Source organism: Hyposmocoma kahamanoa, unplaced genomic scaffold, assembly GCF_003589595.1.
Source record: "Hyposmocoma kahamanoa isolate Upper Pololo Valley unplaced genomic scaffold, ASM358959v1 244, whole genome shotgun sequence".
In the NCBI taxonomy this organism is placed as follows: Eukaryota; Metazoa; Arthropoda; class Insecta; order Lepidoptera; family Cosmopterigidae; genus Hyposmocoma; species Hyposmocoma kahamanoa.
The window spans coordinates 1556141-1570766 of NW_020653761.1; the positions used below are offsets into that span (position 1 = coordinate 1556141).

General features: G+C 36.2%; 1 protein-coding gene across 1 annotated transcript in view; it reads right to left on the minus strand.

Moving 5' to 3' along the window:
- LOC113228837 (protein kibra) overlaps positions 1-14626 on the minus strand; it is an 85277-nt gene that overhangs the window by 46689 nt on the left and 23962 nt on the right. The window contains exon 3 of the mRNA XM_026462247.1: positions 13690-13784. Within this exon, the coding sequence (XP_026318032.1) occupies positions 13690-13784 (95 nt within the window). The remainder of the gene's footprint in view (positions 1-13689; positions 13785-14626) is intronic.

The window sequence follows — 14626 nt, forward strand, 5'->3', positions numbered from 1 at the left end:
ATACATAATAAGTATGGTATGTAGAGCTTTTCCGGTTGAATCTAAAGAGAATATTACAACGCCGAGTAAAACATAACTTATGTAAGATATTTTAAATAGTAGATCAATTCAGTAACAATGTTAATTCATTTTTTTTGTAACTGCCTTCGTGGCCGAACGGTTACCATGCCGGACTGCCACTCAAAGGTCCTGGTTCGATTCCCGGGTCGGGACAAATATTCGTATGGCCTACATTTATATCTCTCGTGAGTTTGGCTGTCATTTGTGGTTGTCTATGTGTGAACGTGACGAATGCTAAAAGCTAGTACAAAGATCTGTAACAAAAAACACATAGAACAATTTTGACAACTCGGTAACTTGACCTGTAGCTCAGTTGGTAAGAGCAATGCTACGGTGCAAAACCCAAAGGATCGTAACAAAACTAGTGGAGCTATATAAAAAAAAACAAATATTTATAATAAAAATGGAAGTAAATTAATTTTCTATTCCGCGAACACAGTGAAGGTTAAATCGTGCAAAATAGCTGCGTATTTCTAAGGATGTATTACCGGTGGTAGTATTTGCGACTGTGTCGTTGCATTTGTGTTATACGTTTCACTAATTTTATGCGAAGAAAGGGTGTGAAAATTAACTGCATGAAAAATAGCAATAATAATAAAATTCCGTGGCAGTAGAGCACCTTGTGAAAGAGTTCATCCAGGCAAGTACTGTCAACTTATTTCTGCCTCCAAGCAGTAATATGTGCATTACTGCGTTCCAATTTGGAAGGGTGCTGGTGAAATTACAGGCACATGGGACTTGTCAACTTATGCATCGGGGTGACGGGCACAGTAGCCGTGCCCCTAAGATCTTTACGATTAAACGCTCTAAGTGGCCAGCGGACAACCAGGCGCACAACTTATTTGTCCAGTCAGTGGTACCATAAAAAAAGAGTGAAATAGTATATCTCCATATAGATGTACTATTTCCCTTTTTAAAGTCAACAAAGCACGAATAGAAATAAAAAACCGAATAAAAAACCCGACGTCAACCCCGTCGACGTCGTTTTGCCGATTGTACTCTAACGGTATTTTATTATGTTACATTGTATAGTCTGCCCACCTTATCATAACTAACGTAATCGAAAATTTTTGCGAAATTGAGTTATTAACACATCTGGAAGCAGCGATGCGTGATCTCCAACCCCCAAGCGAGGCGCGTGGTGGAGGCATTCGCTTTTGGTCATCCGAAACGTTTGGTAGTAAAAAAAAATTTAAAAAAACTGTACCTAATTGTCACTAGCTAATAGTAAAATTAAATATAATTGTTGAACGAATTTAATACAAAATTTTGGTTGTTTCTGAGATTCCTTAAAAAGTTACCAAAATTCAAATGCGTCAGTTACGACAAGACAATACTGTCGTCTATGTTACATCGTACATAACATAGACAACTATATTGTATCCCAAGACAAGGGCTAGCCAGTCGTTAGCATCTAATAACAATTCAATGCTAATCAGTGCTGTTTATATACTTAATATTCATTGCGCCAATTAATCGTTATGCAAATAACTAACATGAATAATGTTACGTAACACATTTTAACAAAAAATCTCCACTATGTTGACAGGTTAATATGCATACGTGTGAATAATGCCCTCGTTGTCATAACTTATCGAGTATATAACCAGAAATAGAGACGAAATAAGGGCCATCCATCCCTGGCAACTCATCAGGCAAATGGGACTTATATCACTTTTAAATAGCAAATCTCGTTTGCACTGAAATCACAAATTAGAAAGCGGAAATAGTACAGCGCCAACAATTGACATGTACGTACGTCTCCGTATATTCCAAAAATATTCTGTATTTATTGTAATAAAGATAATATTTCTAACAATGGGGGCTGTTCCATTCGGTAGTGTGGGAAAAACAGCAAAACATCTGCTACTCGGAATCACATTTCATAGTTAATTAAATATTAAAAATGTAATAGTGCAAATGTTCGTCTATTATAGCAAAGCTCAAGTTAAACTGGTCGATTTGAAGTTAACCAATTGACGACACCCGCCAATTGTTTCGAATTCGGGCTGGCCAATCGGGGCGCAGTTGCCACAGTAATGATTCGACAGAATAATTTTCAAACAAATTAAATGAAATTTCGTCTCTATTTCTGGTTATATAGTTTATATACATATTGGTTATATATAACTCTATGGCTCAACTCACACTGGCGTAGAGTCGAAGCGTCGCGACGCGTCATGTTTTTCGCCTTTTCTATTTTCCCATTATTAAAGTACAAATTTGTGTTTTGCAAATATGGAATCGAGCGTCGACGTTCGTCACTTGGGCGTAGTGAGGCGTCAGACGCCGACCACACTGTGATCCCGGCGTACTAATGCTTGCGTCGTCGCGCTTCGCCAGGTTGTGTAGTTGAAAAACAGGACGCGACGCTTCAATTCTGCGCCTATGTGTGTTGAGCCCAAAGGTGGATACACCAAAAAAATATTGAATTATGATAACATTGTTCATGATTGAGGCTATTAGCGCAAAAGTGGTGTAACCCAATGCATATAGAAGATAACGATGCATTTAAAATTAGCTAAATCCATTTTATATATCATCATCATCATTTCAGCCATACGACGCCCACTGCTGGGCATAGGCCTCCCCCAACGATCGGTCGAAAAAAGGTATGTTCCCGAATTTAACTGTCAGCAAGAATCGAAGAAAAAGTGCAAACCGTAAGGCCACGGAAATCATCAACAAGAAACTATATATTTCTTTCTTTAAATATTCATCATCATCATCAACCCATTTATACGTCGCACTGCTGGGTACGGGTCTCCTATTAGGCGAGGATTTAGGCCATAGTCCGCCACGCTGAAACTTCACATTTATTCTGAGGGATGTGAGCCTTCTTCGACGTGCAGATTCCATCACGATTTTAATTTAACCTGTCGTAACCAGTGTGGCACAGCACCGACAGGACCGAACTTCCTACATTGTCCGTCCATACCGACGACGCTGTCTGAGGAGATAGTGGAGTACATCAGACATAAAGCCAAATAAACCCTGAGGATCGAGCGGTTGAACTCCCGCCACAATGTGAATTTCAATTCGTTTGTGGTGAGAGTACCGTCCGAACATCTGTCGACCTTCATGAAGGAAGAATTTTGGCCGAAGGGTGTCTTATATCGAGGATTCCGCGCCCAATTACCTGACACCAGATTGCGCCACACGTCGCGGACAAGTGCCATTCGTGTAGATTAGTTACAAATAATGTTTTTTTTTATATTGTATGTATGTTAGTCCTTAAGGTATATATTATATGGATCATGTGGCCTGAGATAAATAAACAAATACAAATAACAAAGAAAAGGTCAAAAAAAAGGTCATGATAAATTACGAATAAAATTTCGCACATGAATTCCAAGAAAGTCAGAGATGCGAGCCCATATTCGAACCCACGGCTTCTACTTGAGCGGTGGTAGGTCAAACCATTTAAGCTACCACGGCTTTATTATTATTATTGTGTATATTTTTAGTAAATAGTAACTAATTGTATAAGACTGTTTTTTACGTTTCTTTATTACCAAGTGACGGGACGAACAAGTCGTGCGCCTGGTGGAAATCGACACGCCTGTCAATAACAGTTGCAGTGCCACTCAGAGCTTTAAATCGCAAAGATTTGAGGGACACCCGTCACCTTGAGACATAAGTTGACAAGTCCCATATGTACCTCCCTTCAACACCGGAACGCGGTAATGCTCACATTAGTGCTTGGCGGCAGAAATAGGTAAGGTGGCAGTACTTCTTTCACAAGAAGCTTTACTGCTTCTAGAAATACCATTTGCTTTACTCATAACAATAGACATATGAGTATTATTTAATACTTATGTATATATATATACTTTTACCTTATTATTATGTGCTATGTTATGTACCTACCCAATTAAAGTTATGTTTGTGTACATAATGCACGTGTATATGATTAAAAGTCATTGTTTATTAAGCAAGTACATATGTACTTGTATTAACTGACATTCAGTGTAAACCTAAAAACATAAGACATTAATGCTCTGGCCGCACAGAGGCGGCCTCGGAAGCGTTCCGGGCGCGGGAGTTTTTGTAATGTACGAGTTCACAATGAACACTGCCATACAGACACGCGCGGAGGCCGCGCGTTTCAGTGTGGCAGGGTTCATAAAAAAAGAGAAAAAGAAGTCTGTAACAAAATAAAGTGATGTAAAACACTCCCTAATTAAGACTAAACACAATACTCACCCCAAACGAGCTTACATATCTATATTATTTTAATAGTAAATGACGTGAACTTTAAAAATAAATGAGTTTGATTTATGGACACGTCCTCTCGTTTCCAGAATTTTGTTGGGAGTGACGACGAATCGAAACAACGTAATAATAGTGAAAGGAAATTCGAGAACGATTCAAAATTTTAAATGTAAGTGGCCAGGAACCGGTAAAGACGGTGATAAAACGTATCTGCGAAATTGGACGACAAAAATCCGTGACAGTGACCCGTTTAGCTCTTTCAGGTATTCTCGACCTAAGATGTTTAAATTAAATATTGTAATGATAAGTGTATTCAAATGTATATTTAAAAAGAGCAACCCCTAGAGTCTCTCGCTCATTCTTCTCAGGGGAAACCGCCTTACGAATGAGCAATAGAGTTTAATCATTATGACGATTTCAAGTGTAATTTGCTTACCTATGAAATAAAGATTATTTGACTAATTGATTTCTTCTTAAAAAAGTGGGATAACGATGAAGGAAAAAAATCGCTTTTATTTAATTTCGGGGTAATGTAAATTTTGTCATAAGGGTGACTTTATACAATTTTTACATTATAAATATTGTCATACCTAAATCCATTAAATTTAAAGTGTCACCAGTGAGGCTATCAGAGATCATAATTGATGTATCTAACGGGCGTTTGTTTGTACACCACTATCAATCAATTGACGTCAAACGGGGTTATCGGAGATGCCTCCGGTGTCTAGTAACGACTGGCGTCAGCAGTAGTTCAAGCTGGGTTAAGTATTTGTGGAATTTACCCTTCAAATTGTGAAATTTACTTTAGAAATAAATGGCCTTTGCGACCTTATGTATATCGTTCATTTATGTTTAATGCGATCTTTAGAGTTGTCAACACTGGCTCATATAAAGGTTTACAGTTTCCTGTAATGTCAAATTTGGTAAGACGCCATTCGAATCAGGATTTATAAATATACAGGGTGTCTCATGGGTGTGTGATACGGAGTGCAACTTTTTTTTTTTAATAACGCACACACTCAAGATAGCCCCGCACTAGGGAAACCCTGTGTCGCGGGTGCCATAGACGCACACCGGGTGCCTTGAACCCGGGACCTCTGAGTGGCAGACCAGCATGGTAACCTGTTCGGCCACGGAGGCAGTTAACATAAACAATAGATTCCCGAAGCAAATGATCCTTTTACAACGTTTAAACTGCCAAAGCAAACTGCAAAGTGCGGGGCTATGAGTGTGTGCGTTATTATTATATTAATGTCGTTATCAGTCCGTAAACACCATAAATTAATGCTAGAAAAATGAAAGTCGGGGCTATTGAAATAACAAAATAATCAAAAAGCAGTGATCAAAATTTAGGGGGTTAATTTAGGGGAGAGGTGTGTCAATTGTTACAGGGAGGCAATTGTAACATCTGTTGTTTAACGTCATCTATTAACGAGTAGCGGTAACTATTGAAGGCAATCGAAGCTTTGTCTCGAACTGTTTTACCGACAGAACTTATGGGTAAAACAGTTCACCAATGCGTTGTCAGTATACGAAAGTTTGTGAAATAGCTGGTTTCGGAAAATTTTTACTCAGCACAGTTTTTGTTATTATAACTAAATTACACAGTTTTACTAGAGCTTAGTGGTGAATTTTGAAGAAGTTGACATCCAATCTAAACGTGGAGGTATGTGAATTGATCCAATTTACCATAGATTTTCGTTAATTAAGTATTATCTGCCAAAAAGCGGCAGTGGTGCAAAAGTAACAAAATAAGGAGGTACAAATGTAACGTGTTACAATTGACACCCCACACTAGCTAGTTACTTATTAGTACAATTATTTTTTCAGATTCCATACAAAATGGTTTCTAAACGACCTCGGAAGACAACGCGTGGCACAATGTCACAAGAAAAGTATACTGAAGCTTGTGAAATTGTCATTAAGCAAGGGAAAAGTGTCAGAAGTGTAGCTACCAGCTTTGGCATGTGTCATGTAACTCTATCTAGGTATGTCGCTAAATACAAGAAGGATAATACATTTAAAACTGGATACGCCCCACATAATAAAGTGTTCTCTTCAGAACAGGAACTTGAATTGTCGCAATATTGCATGACAGCGAGTCAGCTTTACTTTGGTTTGACTACCAAAGATTTACGTAAATTGGCCTTTTCGTACGCCAAAGCAAATAATTTAAAATATCCCCAAAAGTGGAATGACACAGAACTCGCTAGCCTTGATTGGTACAAGGCCTTTATGAAAAGGCATTCAACTTTATCTGTCAGACGTCCTGAAGCCACAAGTCTTGCTCGAACCATGAATTTCAACAAACCAAATGTTGAAAAATTTTTTGACAAGTGGGGTGAACTTTTAGATAGACTTAAATGTCAACCACATAATATATATAATATAGATGAGACGGGTGTAACAACAACTCAAAAACCTAGTAGAGTAATTGCTGTTAAAGGGACCAAACAAGTCGGTTCAATTACTTCTCAAGAACGAGGGACCCTGGTCACTGTTTGCTTGGCTGTTAATGCAATTGAAAACGCTGTGCCTGCTTTCTTTGTATTTCCCCGAAAGAATTTTCAGTCTCATTTTATTAGAGATGGTCCTCCTGGTTGTGGTGGTTCAGGTAACAAAAGCGGTTGGATGCAAGATGAAGAATTTTTATTGCTCATGAAGCATTTTACTAAATTTGCTAAGCCGACTCAAGAAAATCCTGTTGTAGTTATTTTGGACAATCATTCTTCCCATATAAATGTACCTGTTATTCAATTTTGTAAAGAAAACTTCATTTCTATTTTATCATTTCCACCACATACGTCGCACAAACTACAACCACTTGACCGGTCAGTTTTTGGACCGTTTAAAACTAAATTTAATATTGCTGCTGATCATTGGATGAAGAATCATCCAGGTCAACGAATGACCATATATGATTTACCAGGACTTGTTAAAGAAGCTATTGCTGTTGCTGTTACATCAAATAACATAACCCAAGGGTTTGCATGTACGGGTATATGGCCATATAACAAAGACATTTTTCGCGACATTGATTTTGCTCCAGCCAGCGTTACTGACCAAGCGAATGAAGAAGTCATGTCTGATCAGTGTGATCAGCAAGACATGACTGAACTGATTAACAACTCAGGACCTTCAACATCAAATCAGATTTTGCCTCAGATGTCATCTCAACCAACACCAAGTTTTTCTCATCATACACGTAAGATATCACTATTAGACGTGGTTCCTCTTCCAAAAGCACCACCACGAGTCAAATCTAAGACAGGGAGATCCAAAGGAAAAAGTGCAATATACACTGATACACCAGAAAAGAAAGCGTTAGAGGCAAAGCAAAGAAAGATTACTGAAAAAAAAAACCAAAATTAAGAAATTTAGATTCTAAACCGACAGGGAAGAAATTTACTAGAAAAAATACTGTAAGAATTGAAGATAATGAGACAAATAAAGATATAAATGAAGACTTAGATGATACAGACGAAGACGATAATTATTGTATTGTCTGTTTTGAACATTACAAAACGAGCAGAGAAGATTGGTTGCAATGCAGAGATTGCCGCAAATGGGCACATTCCAGCTGTGCTAAAAATGATATTTTTTTTGTGTGTTTAAACTGTTTGTCGGAATAACTGTTATTGATTTGTTCATTAGTGATAGAGTAATCTCCAGACTGTATGTTTTGTATGTTACAATTGACTCTCATTACTGTTACAATTGACCCTCTTGGTGCAGCAATTGTAACAATATTAGCTGATCTCAATAAGTGTCATTTCCTATAATTTTATTTAATTTTTTGTTGTTTTCTTCATTTAATTTTAGAACTAGATAACTCAAAACTATTGTGACCAAAAATGATTACGCTGTGATTTTTAATTAAAATATTATGAAGGATTGAATTTTTTTTGTTACAATTGACACACCTCTCCCCTACCTAAAGTATAAACGTTTTCTTAATATGGACATACCCATTTCGTCATCAATGCATACACTAGAATTTATTTTTTTACTGTTTATTTTCTAAACATTCTACAATATACTTTGTCAAATATTTATTTTTTAAATGGCTTAAGTGTTTCAATAAGTATGTATCTATAGGAACACAACTACAATATTATTTTGTGAGACAATAAATATACTCAAATTTCAATAAATAATACGCATATTCAAATATAATCAGCTCCGAGAAGTCACGAGATCTTCAGAAGGGAATATCAACGTTATTCTTTAGTTTAACTACATTAAGTCCCTCAATTCCGATCACTGGTAATAACAAATCCCCAACGAATTTGATTTAGTGCAAATACGCACCTTTTATCAATACTACATACGTCGATATGCACTATCCCCGACTATATACATAATTTGTTTCATGCAGTTTGTATTATTTTAATGACTGTCATGTGATGAGGCCGCTATTGACGTATGATCACAAGTTATTTGTATTACGATTTGTATGAAAAAAAAATCGTGATTTAGAGCCGAAAAAACTACTTCCATTTCCAAAACTCGATAAAAGGAGTTGTAATCATACATAACACTGTCAGTATTCATTTTTCTTGATCTACTGTGTATTTAACTATACTGTGTATCCAACAAAAGGCACAGGTCACATAGCATCCCAGAGAGCATAAAAACCTACAAAGTGGCCTTCGGTGATCATATTGGGCACTGGAGTGCGACGGTCAAAGGTGGCACAATATCTTTGGTATCGTCACACTTTTTGTTCTTATTAGGTGTTTGCATTATGAAAAGGTCAAAAGAAGAATCTGGTAAGTCTATGGCAAACCTTTGATCACAATCTCACCTGATGGTGAGTGATGATACGGCAGTGATTTGTGACTATAATTAAATAAAATTTAAAGCTTTAAAAAGCTTCACTTAGGAAACGATATAGCTTTTTTAAAAAATGTAGAGCCTATTTTCTTTTACATTTACTTACTAGGTGCAGCTTCTCGGAAAACATTTCAGAACGCACGTTCACTTCATTGCAAAAAAATGTAACAAAGTTGCACGTACAAAGTGCTGGCATAGTTGCGATTAAACGAATGCAGATGTTGTGTGCGATAATAAGGATTCTCACGTGGCAAAATGCGGATAGATGAGACGTGATTTGCTTCATAAGACGTGGATCGTTTTGGGTTATGCCACATGTATGTACAGACTTATAGCAAGTGCCATAGAGTTGAATTTTAATTCAAGGTGGTAAATCATGGATTTAAAACATTCCCCGAAGAAATTCTTACACAATGATAGACCTAAAAAGGCGGCGAAAGTATTGATTTATGACGTCAAAATTAGAAATTAGTCCGTTAAATCCCGCTATATAATGAGGATTCAAATGTCGGGATTCAAATTTTGACAGCATTCATCGATCAACAAAATCTTGTAACACTTCGCTTAATTAAAAAAAAAACTTGAATAAACTTGTATTTTATTCAAATGTTAAGCGATTTATGGGATATAAAAAATTATATATTAGCAATTGTGGTGTTTGTCATTTATATTTATGGTGTTTATTAATTTTTAATAGATATTGCGTTCAAGAATTAATATATCAAGGTCTCGATATTTATTGGTTTCCGATTCAAATTTAATTACGCCGTTTTCATTTCTCTTACAATATCTGACGGATATCTCAGTGTTAAATCCCAGAAGCTTTTCGTATTTTTTTTATCAATCAGGGAAAGCCTGTATCGCGGGTGCAATAGACAAACACAATACGGACACATAGACAAACACAAATTGCCAAACTCACGGCAGAAATATATGTAGGCCATACAAATATTTCTCTCGCCCCAGGATTCGACCCCAAGGATTCCTATGCGTGGCAGTCCGACATAGTAACCATTCGGAAACGGAGGTAGTTGAAAATGTAAATTGTACTTTTTTATTGTCACATATGAAGTCCACAATCCGCATTTGGCCAAGGTGTTAAAACAGGAGAGATGACCCACACTCCGTAAGTTGAAACAGTCAGTAATTCTGATTCAGTCCCTGTAGTGATCAAAAAAGTTTCCAAGTGAATAAAAAAAAATCATTTCAATAGACATTACCCATAATAAGTTTTTAACAAATCGATATCGTTTTACCGATACCATCTGGCCATTCTGGCTACCGGCCGAGAGTCGGTAAAATCGATCGAGATAAAAAATATCGATGTTTGGTATTCGATTTTAGATTTACTGATTTGTCGATATGGTTTGTGTAAAAAAAGAAGGTCTTAAAAGGTTTTTTACACTGACCTCTCTGATGCTAGTCTGTGTGTACTTGGTAGTGCACCGAATTTAATTTTGTTACTCAGGTACTGATCAGGGAATCCTCAAACGCAAGACAAAATACTATACTGGGAGTACGGCATTTTTAATTTTATTATTTCAATCTAAATTACACTCTAAAATTATTGTAACAAAATTAATGTTTTATCTACAGATATTTAGAGAGCCCTGAACGTATAGATATAAGTGTCCACGTTGGATGAGTAGATATTTTTGTTTCGTAACGCCATTCAGAACATTTTAATGTCGATCGTATATAATACATTGAATTGGAACCCAGTCCAATTCTGTCACAGATATTTTAATATTCACTATTCGAGACCATGTCGTGGTTGTGATATTTGGCACATTAATTTTGGTGATTTAAGTATACTGATGGTTTTGAGGAATCCATTCTGGTTACAATTTATGTTCAGCGTATTAATAAATACAGTTTCCGAAAGTCGTATTTTTTTTATACCAAGTGACGGGACGAACAAGTCATGCGCCTAGTAAGTAGTAAGCCACACGCCTGTCCATAGCCACTCAGAGCTACAAATCGCAAAGTTCTGAGGAGCACTGCCAGTGCACCCGTCACCCTGAGACATAAGTTGAAAAGTTCCCCTATTTCCCCAGCACACTCACCCTTCAAGACCGAAACGCAGTAATACTCACATTACAACAGTACTTCCCTGGACAAATTCTTTCACAAGGAGCTCTAGTAAAAACTTTTCATATATGAATTCTTTTGCACGTATTATGATCATTAATTTATTCAATACACACTGTATCTCCCGTATCTAAGCTTGTAACAATCAAACATGACACGAACAAACTTCTAAATACATTTTCACTTATAGTCATTAAAGCTGGATTCAAAAGACTTCTTCACACCAAAAGAAAAAGTTTAAAAAAAACAACAACAATCAAAGTTCGGAAGGTTTTAATTCGATCGAGTGATAAAATCTGTTTTATTAAATCGTTAAATGATCGTTCGAGATATGAATAGCGACCGGTATATTGGAGTTTTAATTATATAGGCTGATACTAAATTTAGTACAGTACAGTACCTAATTTTAAAGTAATGTATATGTATCTATTACTGTTTTCAACCAACAACGTTTATTTTTACAGTGTAAATTGTTGTATTATATACATAATTAGGAATTTCGATTGTAGCGATTTTCCATTTCTTATTGGTTTAATAAAAAAAATATTGCAATTAATATAGCGACATCTCTCGTCAGCCACTGGTAACCATAAAGGTACTTGGCTGAATAAAAAACGTTTATATATTCTCATAGATGACGCTACGACAAACAAGTCGTTTAAACCCAATATAAAGCATCATCTGCAACACGCACATAGAGAAATTCTTAATCTGCGGACTCAGTCTACAACTCAGTTGGTAAGAGTGGTGGCTCCGGTAAGGCAAAAGCCGCTGGTTCGAGTCCAGTAAGATCGAAGGAATTTGTTTTTCGTGTTTTTCTTTATACCAATAATAACAGAAGTTATTTACGTAATTAGACGTAAAATTTAATGATTTATAGGTATAGTAGTGTAAATAATGAAGTAAGCTAAAACATAAGTGTTATAAGTTGACGTCCTCCTTGGGCAGTGTGAGCGTTAGCTATGGAGGTATCGTGTTCTATTCCCGGTGGACCACCTGAGAAATGAACCTTTTTAAATTGGTTGCTCTGGTACTTCATGTACAGGAAATTTGTACTGTGTGTGTACTGGCACATTTTTATTGTAAAGTGTCGACTTAGTTGTTTATTATGTTATTTCCACTTCACCAAAGATTTTTAACATAAAGTTGTATTATTAGAACAACCTGTTTGGTGCGTAGCAGACAGTTATTATCTTCGGTGATTGTAGCTATTTTGATTTCTACATTATGTAACAGAACATTAAGTAATACGCCTCCACATATACGAACACATAATATATGATTAAATAGTTATCTTTATGTTGCTACAACACAGTAAATATTTGTTAAAACTACATGTTCTTATATAGTTTAAAGCAAAGTTAAAATGTTAGTCTTTTTGAATGAGGCAATTTTGTATGAGAAAATTTTATTTTTCAAATGCAAACACAAATGTATTCCGTATAAAAAATATTATTATTGCGATAGCTTACAGCCTCTTATAAAATTTGTCAGTAATTACTCCACCACCCTGTATATCTGCTGGTATAAAAATCAACCTGAACTATCTCTCCGGTCTAAAAATATACATTTTTGTTATCCATTACGTTTTTTATTTGTTAATAGAATAAAACGTTAGTATTGTATTGTCACCTTGTTTTGAAATTTCAGAGGGCTTTCTAATGTGGGCATCACGAACATTGACGTCTTAAGTCTACACTTGCGCCACACGGTTCAAAAATATCCTTTATAACAACCAATACTAAATAAATAATACTGTTTTAAAAGTGTAAGTGATCTATGATAACCAGAGATAAGAATATACAAAATTGAGTGGATTATAACCTCCCTCTGAAATTATTGTATTTTTTTCTAGAATTCTGATGTCTAAGTAGCAATAGTTACGTTGGTTTTCTGCCTCATATTTATAATTAATTTCAGATGGAGGTACTATACCTCTATGTACATATATGTATTACTAGAAGTTTAGGCAAAGATACATTGCCAATTCCGTTTTTTGATAATAACTATAGTAATAATTATAGTATATTTTGTTTATAACTGTGTTGTGCTTGTGTTATTAATTTTATGCGGAGGAAGGGTGGCAAAATAAACTGCATGAAAAAAAGAATTACTGCCTTGCCTAACCTAACCTTACCTATATCTGCCGCCAAGCAGTAATATGAGCATTAATGCGTTCCGGTTTTGAAGGGTATAAGGGTGCTGGTGAAATTACAGGCGCATGGGACTTTTCAACTTATGTCTTAGGGTGATGGGCGCAGAGACAGTGCACCTCAGATCTTTGCGATTTAAAGCCCTGAGTGGCACTGCAACTGTTATGGACAGGGGTGTCGTTTACCATCAGGCGCACGACTCGTTCGATCCATCAGTTAGTAACATAAAAAAAAAAGTATTCAATACAATCGCGGTTATTTTGCACGATTTAATCGTCCTAGGTTCGCAGTGTCGCAAATTAATTTACTTCCGTCTGTATTATACGGTATTTACCTCGAGAGCCTCCTGCGCGGTGTGGAGGTAGTCCCTCAGCATAGCCTCCTGGATGCTGAGCCATTCTAGTCGAGGGTCCTCCAGTTGCGTCACCTCTGTAACAAACAAACGGTGTAACATTAAAATTTTTATAGCAACATTGGAAAAAGTACCGTGTTGAAAACTCTAGAGTTGATTGTAAATGACATTATAATCAAAATTACCAGCAAGCGTCAGCCTACTGTAGAACATAGAGCTACAAAAAGAAATAAAGGTATACTTTATTAATGCAGATGCATTAATACATTTCTGTAAGGAGATGCGTCACAATATATTCAAACATGCTGGTCCGATGCGGTTTGGACATCACCATGTTTTTTATGATATCAAGTGACGGAACAAGGAAATGAGCTTGATGATAAGTAACACGTCTACCTACAACAATTGCAGTGCCCCTAAGAACGTTAAAGTGCAAAGACTTTTCAAGTTTGTCAAGGTTTTAAGCTGTCACAGAGGATGAATGTCACCCACAATGCACATTCTTTCTAGTATGGGAAGTCAGTGGTCATTTAGTTTAGAATTAATCTACAGCCTAATTTTTTGCACCTTGTTTAGTTTTAGTTAGCTATTTTGTAATTAGGCTGTGCTCAATAAATTATTATTATTATGTTCTTCTTTATTTTTATTAGTCTGTTGGCTGGTTTGAACCACACTTATGGACCGAAATCAAGTAAATGCAGTATGGCGTGAAAAGGTCGTAAACCCTAATGAGCCGTGACCAGGTTCACGGTAATAAAATAAGAAAACTTCAGGTCCACAGTAGTTTATTTTAAAAAGAGGCCCAAAAGGGTCGAGTTATACTGAATTACAAATTGGTATCGAAATTGGCACATGATTAACAGTAGCTATTACAAATCTGGTAAAGGAATGAAAATTAGACGGCAATTGAAATTTAAAC